Below are 10,980 nucleotides of genomic sequence, written 5' to 3' on the forward strand. Positions count from 1 at the left end.
TCTGGAGTTGAAAAGTCTCAGAGACTCTACGTGGGAGGGAGGCCGTGATATCTGTAAGTATCAGATACGGTGCGAAGTATGGGCACTTCACACTTGGTAGCCAAACCCTAGACTTACTGTCACCAGGTAAGTGGTTGGGACCGGTATGCTAAGTAGCTCATGTGTGAGGTTAGCACATGCTCTGTTCAAACCGGGAAGCAACTTCTGCCCTCTTTGTAAGGTACTGGCAAGTCTGGGATAGGTGTGGAAAATTATTCCCACGAGAGGATTGGGTGTATATGTTATGTATAGGACCCATAACTCTATAAAATTGCCTGCAGCCCAGTCCCAGTCAGATTCACCTAAGATTCATCTAAGCTTTTCCAAGAAGCGTCCAAGTTACAGCGTCAGCGGTTCCGGAGTGTGAGGGGTTAACTACACCGTAACGAAGAATTGCACCCCTCTTCCAGAATTCGTTTGAGCTAAGGTTTCCCAAACGAATTCTATAAGGACATTACGAAAGACTTCCTTTTGGCGCAGATATAGGGCGGGCAAGTTGCGCCCCTAGCCAAGGACTGTCGCACGGCTCACATCGCGCACCCACTTGCATGCGTGCAGGGGTGCCCAGAGACTTTGTTTCGTTCCGTAGTAATTTTATTTAGTTTCCCCATCTCAGTAAGTGTATATTGACTGTAATTGTGAAGGATTGTGTGTTTGTTTTAAAAGGAAATAAATTACAATTTTTTTACCCGCCTTGTACTGCTCAGTCCTGAATCCCGGTATTAATTTGTTGGTAAGACCTGGTCTATCGTGACAAACAGACAAAAACAATTTGTTTGAGAGAACTAAACCTGAATGGAAGTAGTATAATTCTCATAGAAGAAATAACAACAATATCTATACTAAAATATTGAAAATGTCAGCAGAATATATATTGTAAGAAATCTGCTGATATTTTCAATATTTTGCCACCTTAGACACCTTAGTGTTTGTAGCATAATTTTGGGGTTACCCCCTTATTTTATCCATGTTGTACAGTTAGATGATGCGACAGGAAGAACTAGGACTTATCACATAAATATGCTAAAAGAGTATTTTGCACCAATTTTGGCATCAGTGCTGGCTATCTGTTGCCGACCGAGCAGGGAGCGGCAGAGGGTGCAGGTGAGAGTTATGCTAGATCCGTATAGGGCTCTGTTCACGGACAAGCCGGGAAGAACACATATTACAGATCACCCAGTGCTCACTGGTGATCTGAGACCTCTGCATAAGCATACCTATCGGGTATCAGCAGAGATGAAGGGCAGTATATAGAGAGAGGTAGAGGAGATGCTGGCCCTAGGTATAATTGTACCATCCCAGAGCCCTTGTGGTTTTCCGGTAGTCCTAGTGCCTAAGAAGGACGGAAGCACACACTTCTGTGTGGACTTCCGGCAGCTCAATGCAAGGACAGTGTCAGATTATTATCCCATGCCCCACATGGATGAGCTGTTAGATGAGCTCACAGGGGCAAAGTATCTGACAACCATGGATCTGAGCATGGGGTATTGGCAGATCCCGCTGACCCAGGAGGCTAGGGAGAAGTCATCATTCATTACCCAGAGTGGCTTCTATGAATTCTTAGCGATGCCATTTGGGATGACAAATGCCCCGATTACCTTCCAACACCTGGTCAATAGGTTACTGGAAGGGATGCAGGGTTTCGCACAGGCATACATGGACGACATCGCAGTGTTTAGCGGGACGTGGGACGGTCACCTAGATCGTGTATCTAGTCTGGAAGATGCTGCAGCAGGGATCCTGGCGGTGAGCCGCAATAATGCTTTCAGAGTCAGAGTCTGCCCTGAGTAATGTGCCTGGCTGTATCCGAGAATCTCACCCGATTCCACGATAAAACTTTTGGGGTATCCCATAACTCCGGAACCCCGATACATAGCCACATTCTGTAAAGACTTTCTCCGACAAACCCACCCTAAAACTTACAGCCTAGGAATCTCCCGGTCCCAGCACCCTAGGAAAGGCAAAAATCACATAAATCTTTATTGTGCAAAATAAGCATAGAGTTGTAGTAATACATTTTCGACACCTGAGTCCCAGAGCTGACACTCTAAGATCCTAACACACGGGTCAGGGTTAACCAAGTGGGCTTGACCTTTATTAAAGAATCTGGTTAACCATTTACCGTCACAAGCACCTCAGAACCCCTATACAGGTTCTGGGTCACCTGGGCATTAACTGGGTATCCCCCTTAACCTGGGGACCCCTGAGTGTTACAGGGGCACCTTGCATCTCTTTGTACCATTTTTCAAGGGAAGATATGGTGGACAATGTGCCTACATGTATTCGGGAATCAAGCATGACACCGGGTACATTTTTGGGGTACACAAAAGAACAGAAAACCTAGTGGCAAGCACTCTATCACCATGGGTAATGTTAATTATTTAAAATACTTTATTACCAAATGAATATAAAATATAGGGCTTTAAAACACAAACAGAATGAGTGACTATGACCGATATGTAAGCACTATAAGAGGGTTCTCGATCTAGCTAGTAGGTATCAGGTATAGTTACCTAATACTGCTTGAGCAATGTGCTCACAAGCCAAAAGGGCTAAAAACTGAGAAATAACATGTTCCTCACACGATCCAGGGTAAAGTAACCTATGGATGCTGTCAGAATAGATAGGTTCCGTCACGGTGCATGTATTGTATAGTAACCTATGGATGCTGTCAGAATAGATAGGTTCCGTCACGGTGCATGTATAGTATAGTAACCTATGGATGCTGTCAGAATAGATAGGTTCCGTCACGGTGCATGTATAGTATAGTAACCTATGGATGCTGTCAGAATAGATAGGTTCCGTCACGGTGCCTGTATAGTATAGTAACCTATGGATGCTGTCAGAATAGATAGGTTCCGTCACGGTGCATGTATAGTATAGTAACCTATGGATGCTGTCAGAATAGATAGGTTCCGTCACGGTGCATGTATAGTATAGTAACCTATGGATGCTGTCAGAATAGATAGGTTCCGTCACGGTGCATGTATAGTATAGTAACCTATGGATGCTGTCAGAATAGATAGGTTCCGTCACGGTGCCTGTATAGTATAGTAACCTATGGATGCTGTCAGAATAGATAGGTTCCGTCACGGTGCATGTATAGTATAGTAACCTATGGATGCTGTCAGAATTGATAGGTTCCGTCACGGTGCATGTATAGTATAGTAACCTATGGATGCTGTCAGAATAGATAGGTTCCGTCACGGTGCATGTATAGTATAGTAACCTATGGATGCTGTCAGAATAGATAGGTTCCGTCACGGTGCATGTATAGTATAGTAACCTATGGATGCTGTCAGAATAGATAGGTTCCGTCACGGTGCATGTATAGTATAGTAACCTATGGATGCTGTCAGAATAGATAGGTTCCGTCACGGTGCATGTATAGTATAGTAACCTATGGATGCTGTCAGAATAGATAGGTTCCGTCACGGTGCATGTATAGTATAGTAACCTATGGATGCTGTCAGAATAGATAATTTCCGTCACGGTGCATGTATAGTATAGTAACCTATGGATGCTGTCAGAATAGATAGGTTCCGTCACGGTGCATGTATAGTATAGTAACCTATGGATGCTGTCAGAATAGATAGGTTCCGTCACGGTGCATGTATAGTATAGTAACCTATGGATGCTGTCAGAATAGATAGGTTCCATCACGGTGCATGTATAGTATAGTAATCAAATAAATACTGCTCAGATCATTGAATTCCCGTGGTAACTGAGTATAGGGTAATAGCTATGGCTGTTGCTGTATTGGCAGAAGATGTCACTGTACTTATAACTATTTATCACGAATGCCTGATAATAGAAATAATGGATTCTTTGGTACATTGATACAGCAGCATATACTCATGTAGCTGGTAAGTATAGGGCATTCAGGGTATGCCGGGGGTATCGGTGACGTGTCGGTGTGACAGGCCAGAGGGCATAACCCGACGCTCTCCTTGAGAGAGACCTAAAGTATACTGCAGCCCTGTAACCCAGCCAGAGACAGAGTCGTGCTAATGGCTTAGGGCACATATCGGTAGCACGGATTGTTGCTGCGTTGAGTCGCGGGTGCAGCGGTGTGTGCGCTAACACTACAGTGCAGTGTCTTGGTGGCAGTTGTTCACAGGTGATTTGAATCACAATGTGTGAATGTTGAAAGTGCCAAACCAATGTTCCTGAAATCACCTGCGCTAAATCACACAGATTCCTTGTGACGCCAGCTCTGATTTTCCTTTTCCCACTGCTCATAACGGGCTCCTTTCCCCCTCTTTCACCTGCACTGCTCTCTCACCTTAATCCCTCTCCCCTCACTGCCCCTTACCTGTGGGACCCCCTCTCCCCCAGTATATCCCAGACACCTTCTCCCCCACCTGCACTGCTCTCTCACCTTAATCACTCCCCCCTCACTGCCCCTTACCTGTGGGACCCCCTCACCCTCAGTATATCCCAGGCACCTTCTCTCACCACCTGCACTGCTCTCTCACCTTAATCTCTCTCCCCTCAATGCCCCTTACCTGTGGGACCCCCCCAACCCCCAGTATATCCCAGGCACCTTCTCTCCCCACCTGCACTGCTCTCTCACCTTAATCCCTCCCCCCTCAATGCCCCTTACCTGTGGGACCCCCTCACCCCCAGTATATCCCAAGCACCTTCTCCCCGCACCTGCACTGCTCTCTCACCTTAATCCCTCTCCCCTCACTGCCCCTTACCTGTGGGACCCCCTCTCCCTCAGTATATCCCAGGCACCTTCTCCCCCCACCTGCACTGCTCTCTCACCTTAATCCCTCTCCCCTCACTGCCCCTTACCTGTGTGACCCCCTCACCCCCAGTATATCCCAGGGACCTTCTCTCCCCACCTGCACTGCTCTCTCACCTTAATCCCTCTCCCCTCACTGCCCCTTACCTGTGGGACACCCTCACCCCCAGTATATCCCAGGCACCTTCTCCCCCCACCTGTACTGCTCTCTCATCTTAATCCCTCTCCCCTCACTGCCCCTTACCTGTGGGATCCCCTCAACCTCAGTATATCCCAGGCACCTTCTCCCCCACCTGTACTGCTCTCTCACCTTAATCCCTCTCCCCTCACTGCCCCTTACCTGTGTGACCCCTCACCCCCAGTATATCCCAGGCACCTTCTCCCCCCACCTGCACTGCTCTCTCACCTTTATCCCTCTCCCCTCACTGCCCCTTACCTGTGGGACCCCCTCACTCCCAGTATATCCCAGGAACCTTCTCCCCCCACCTGCACTGCTCTCTCACCTTAATCCCTCTCCCCTCACTGCCCCTTACCTGTGTGACCCCTCACCCCCAGTATATCCCAGGCACCTTCTCCCCCCACCTGCACTGCTCTCTCACCTTAATCCCTCTCCCCTCACTGCCCCTTACCTGTGGGACCCCCTCACCCTCAGTATATCCCAGGCACCTTCTCCCCACCTGTACTGCCCTCTCACCTTAATCCCTCTCCCCTCACTGCCCCTTACCTGTGGGACCCCCTCACCCTCAGTATATCCCAGGGACTTTCTCCACCCACCTGTACTGCTCTCTCACCTTAATCCCTCTCCCCTCACTGCCCCTTACCTGTGGGACCCCCTCACCCTCAGTATATCCCAGGCACCTTATCCCCCCCACCTGCACTGCTCTCTCACCTTAATCCCTCTCCCCTCACTGCCCCTTACCTGTGGGACCCCCTCACCCCCAGTATATCCCAGGCACCTTCTCCCCCCACCTGCACTGCTCTCTCACCATAATCCCTCTCCCCTCACTGCCCCTTACCTGTGGGCCCCCCTCACCCTCAGTATATCCCAGGCAACTTCTCCCCCCACCTGAACTGCTCTTTCACCTTAATCCCTCTCCCCTCACTGACTCGTACCTGTTGGACCCCCTCACCCCCAGTATATCCCAGGCACCTTCTCCCCCCACCTGTACTGCCCTCTCACCTTAATACCTCTCCCCTCACTGCCCCTTACCTGTGGGACCTCCTCATCCTCAGTATATCCCAGACACCTTCTCCCCCCACCTGCACTGCTCTCTCACCTTAATACCTCTCCCCTCACTGCCCCTTACCTGTGGGACCTCCTCATCCTCAGTATATCCCAGACACCTTCTCCCCCCACCTGCACTGCTCTCTCACCTTAATCCCTCTCCCCTCACTGCCCCTTACCTGTGGGACCCCCTCACCCCCAGTATATCCCAGGCACCTTCTCCCCACCTTTACGTCAAACCTTAAAACTCACCGCTTACATTTCAATAGCCCGGACTCACGGCTACAGTCCCACCCCCACAGACACTCCTACCGACCACTGTGACCAAGCACAGCCACCTACAGTCCCACCCCCACAGACACTCATACCAACCTGTGGCCAAGCACTGCCACCTACTGCACTTACTCCCTCACCTGCTGTCTCTGTAACTCTCCCAACATACCGCTTAGGCTAAGGCCCCGCTGCCACAGACCGCGCACCTGCACTGCAGACAGGCGGCGCGTGGTTTGAGAAGAGGGCTCTCCGTGCTGTCCCCCCCTTCCCCCCTCCCCCGTTGCCCCCCCCCCCAAACACACACATACATACACACACTTCCCCCCCTGCCTTTTGGAGGTGGGCAAAGCTGCCTCTAACTCCAGACCCGGCGCTGATTGGCTCACCAGCGCAACTCGTGACGCGTCACCGCTCGGGTTCGCAATTCTCTTGCATTCCCTCGTGGCTGACACGTCACAGCGCGTAGCGAGCCGTGCAGCGAGGGGAGACTGGGACCGGCTCGGGAGGATACCCCTGCTGGTGAGTAACGCGCACACGGCCGCGCGCGCCCCGGACACAGCGGGACCAAAGCCTAAGAGTGTAAGTTCTCCGGGGCTGGGATTTCCTTTCCCATTGTCTGATTTTTCTGCGCTTACTGTATTTTTATAATTCCCTGTACTGTATTCTTTGTGAAGCGCTGAGTACACTTTTAGCGCTATATAAAGAAAGACATACATACAAACTGTATACACATGCAAACATACACACATACACACACAAAACATACATACAGTACATACACACATATATACATACACACAAACATACATACAGTACATACACACATATATAGATACATACACACATACACACATATACATATATACACACATACATACACACATACACACAAAACATACATACACACACACACACACACACACACACACACACACACACACACACACACACACACACACACACGTCAGTACATTGCTGCAGCTTACCGTATTAACCCCTCTCGGTACCCGTATTATTAACCCTTCCTCTGCCACAGTCCTGCAGAGCACCATTGCAACTGATGCATGTTAACCCTTTGTGTGCAGTGCTTGGCTGCCAGACTTACCTGTGCATAAGAGGAGTGCGGTGGTGAGCAGCCAGCTCTGGGTGCTGGGGGGGAGACCGTCACACATGCTGCCTCTGGATCTTCTGCTCATTGCTGAGTGTGTGGCTGGTACCCATGTACCGCCTTATATCCCCTCCAGGGGCGAAACCTCCGCCCTGTCCCATCCCCTCCTCCCCCCACCAAGGGTCAGATAATACTGATGGGATTAGGGCAGGGCTGGGGACCTCTAGGACTGCACGGCTCAGCCAATGGCAATGGAAGAGACCTGCCTACCTCTAAGACAGCTCAGGGGGTGAGCGCATGGATACAGAGCCGACACCACTAGGACAAGACGGGAGAAGTAGGGAGTGGAAAAAATAACAAGTTGTGGTACTGTGGGTTTTACCATAAAAATATACCCCCCAGTATCATCCCACTTCAGAGGCTAGTTCATGGATCCAACTACTAGACATGCTAAATTCTAAAGTTGCATTTACAGTCACATGAGCAGACATATTTTAGAGACCCACCCCAAAAATCAAATCAGATCACTAAATCTGTCTATCTATATCTATTTGTATATCTTTTTATATATATCATACACATTATTTAAGTTATGGTGGGTGAAAAAGGCGACAACAAACCTCCACCGTTAGCATATAGCCAATTAGGAATATCCCTTGTGAGCACATTCACACGTCTTAGACAGGTCTGCACCCTGCCTTTCACCCATTATCACCCAGCGTACTGCGCTTCCACTGCAGCAAGGGTTTCTGGGAATTTACATGCAAATGGACACACAATGTATCACCTTTTGCCTGAAATCCATTTTTACATGGAACTCTTATAAGCAAATGCTCTGCTGTTTACACAGCTTGGGATTAGATGCAAAGCCAGTCAAACCCCTCACAGACAGCCGTTTCGAACTTTTCGGTCTCATCAGTGTGAGGTTGGTTGTACTGGCTTTGCAATGTTCAAGCTTGGCAGGTTTACCGTGCACATTATTTAAGTTATGGTGCGTGAAAAAGGTGACAAAACCGCCCCCGTCAGCATATAATCAATAAGGAATATCCCCTGTGAGCACAGTCACATGTTTGCCACCCTGCCTTTCCCCATTATCATATATAAATGGGAAGGGGAAAAAGTCTGCGTCCGCCTATAGCAAAATGTGTGAGTGAAGATACACCGCGTGCAATGTAGGGCAAGTGAGATACGGTAGAAGAAAGAAAAGAAACCCTACAGAATGCACTGTGTCAGTGATCCATGGTCCCTTATACTATTTATAACAAGTCAATAAAAGGCTTTTCATTTGCATCCGCTGTGATTTGAATAATTGACTCGCTGAGAGACCCGGCGTTGCCCGGGAGTACAATTTCCCGCTCCCCCTCTCTGTTTGTGTTCCAGTCCCTGCGCAGCTCCGTTCCCCCACCTTACAGTGTTCTACACACACACACACAGCCCCCCCCCCACACACGCTGTCCCCCCCACACACACTGTCCCCCACACACACACTGTCCCCCACACACACACTGTCCCCCACACACACACACTGTCATCCTTCCCACCACACACACACACTGTCGTCCCCCCTCCACACACACAGCCGTTCCCCCCCTCACACACACACTGCCCCCCCATGCCACACACTGTCCCCCCCCACCCCACACACTGTCCGTGTCCCCCCCACACACACACTGTCCGTCCCCCCCAAACACACTGTCCGTCCACCCCCCCACACACACACACACACACACACACACACACTGTCCACCCTGTTCCCCCCCACACACACACTTTGTCTCCCCCTCCCCCTACACACACTGTGTCCCCCCCTCCCCACACACACACTGTGTCCCCCCCTCCCCCACACACTGTGTCCCCCCTCCCCCCCCCACACACACACACACTGTGTCCCCCCTCTTCCCCCCCACACACACACACACACACAGTGCCCCCCCAATTCCCCCCCACACACACACTGTGTTCCCCCCTCCCCTCACACACACAGTGTCCCCCCAAACACTGTGTGTCCCCCCCCCACACACACACTGTGTCCCCCCCTTCCCCCACACACTGTGTCCCCCCCCTCCCCACACACACACACACTGTGTCCCCCCTCCCCACACACACACACTGTGTCTCCCCCCCAACACACACTGTGTCCCCCCTCCCCCCCCACACACACACACACACTGTGTCCCCCCCCCCACACACACACACATTCTGTCCCCCGCTCCCCACACACACACACTGTGTCTCCCCCTCCCCCCCCCACACACACACTGTGTCCCTCCCTCCCACACACACACACTGTCCCCCCCCCCCCCCACACACACACACACATTCTGTCCCCCGCTCCCCACACACACACACTGTGTCTCCCCCTCCCCCCCCCCCCCCCACATACACTGTGTTCCCTCCCTCCCACACACACACACACACACACTGTGTCCCCCCTCCCCACACACACACTGTGTCTCCCCCCCAACACACACTGTGTCCCCCCTCCCCCCCCACACACACACTGTGTCCCCCCCCCCCCACACACACACACTGTGTCCCCCCTCCCCACACACACACACTGTGTCCCCCCTCCCCACACACACACTGTGTCTCCCCCCCAACACACACTGTGTCCCCCCTCCCCCCCACACACACACACTGTGTCCCCCCCACACACACACACACATTCTGTCCCCCGCTCCCCACACACACACTGTGTCTCCCCCTCCCCCCCCCACACACTGTGTCCCTCCCTCCCACACACACACACACACACAAAGCCCCCTCCCCTCTGCCAGGACTCACAGTACCGCTCCTCCGATTGTCGCGTGGCGCCGAGCCCTTCTCTGCTTTCCCTCCTCCCGCGTATGCGTCCCCTCTCTGCACCTGTGAGAGCGAGCCACCGCCGAGGAGCGGCGTGACCGGAGGGAGGGGGTGGGGGAGAGGTGAGGCCTGCGCCGAGGAGCGGTGGGTGGGGGAGAGGTGAGGCCTGCGCCGAGGAGCGGTGGGGGGGGGGGGGTTGGTGGGGGAGAGGTGAGGCCTGCGCAGTAGTGGCATGACCGGAGGGAGGGGGTTGGTGGGGGAGAGGTGAGGCCTGCGCCGAGGAGCGGTGGGTGGGGGAGAGGTGAGGCCTGCGCAGTAGTGTCGTGACCGGAGGGAGGGGGGTTGGTGGGGGAGAGGTGAGGCCTGCGCAGTAGTGGCGTGACCGGAGGGAGGGGGGTTGGTGGGGGAGAGGTGAGGCCTGCGCAGTAGTGTCGTGACCGGAGGGAGGGGGTTGGTGGGGGAGAGGTGAGGCCTGCGCCGAGGAGCGGTGGGTGGGGGAGAGGTGAGGCCTGCGCAGTAGTGTCGTGACCGGAGGGAAGGGGGTTGGTGGGGGAGAGGTGAGGCCTGCGCAGTAGGGGGGTGACCGGAGGGAGGGGGGTTGGTGGGGGAGAGGTGAGGCCTGCGCCGTAGTGGCATGACCGGAGGGAGGGGGTTGGTGGGGGAGAGGTGAGGCCTGCGCCGAGGAGCGGTGGGTGGGGGAGAGGTGAGGCCTGCGCAGTAGTGTCGTGACCGGAGGGAGGGGGGTTGGTGGGGGAGAGGTGAGGCCTGCGCAGTAGTGGCGTG

General features: G+C 52.7%; 1 protein-coding gene across 1 annotated transcript in view; it reads right to left on the reverse strand.

Annotated features, from left to right (window-relative positions):
- LOC142490543 (immunoglobulin superfamily member 3-like) overlaps nt 1-7,545 on the reverse strand; it is a 45,982-nt gene extending 38,437 nt beyond the window's left edge. Inside the window, exon 1 of the mRNA XM_075592954.1 lies at nt 7,393-7,545. Within this exon, the coding sequence (XP_075449069.1) occupies nt 7,393-7,483 (91 nt within the window). The 5' untranslated portion in view covers nt 7,484-7,545. The remainder of the gene's footprint in view (nt 1-7,392) is intronic.
- Nucleotides 7,546-10,980: the final 3,435 nt, after the last annotated feature.

This window comes from Ascaphus truei, chromosome 3, assembly GCF_040206685.1.
Source record: "Ascaphus truei isolate aAscTru1 chromosome 3, aAscTru1.hap1, whole genome shotgun sequence".
In the NCBI taxonomy this organism is placed as follows: domain Eukaryota; kingdom Metazoa; phylum Chordata; class Amphibia; order Anura; family Ascaphidae; genus Ascaphus; species Ascaphus truei.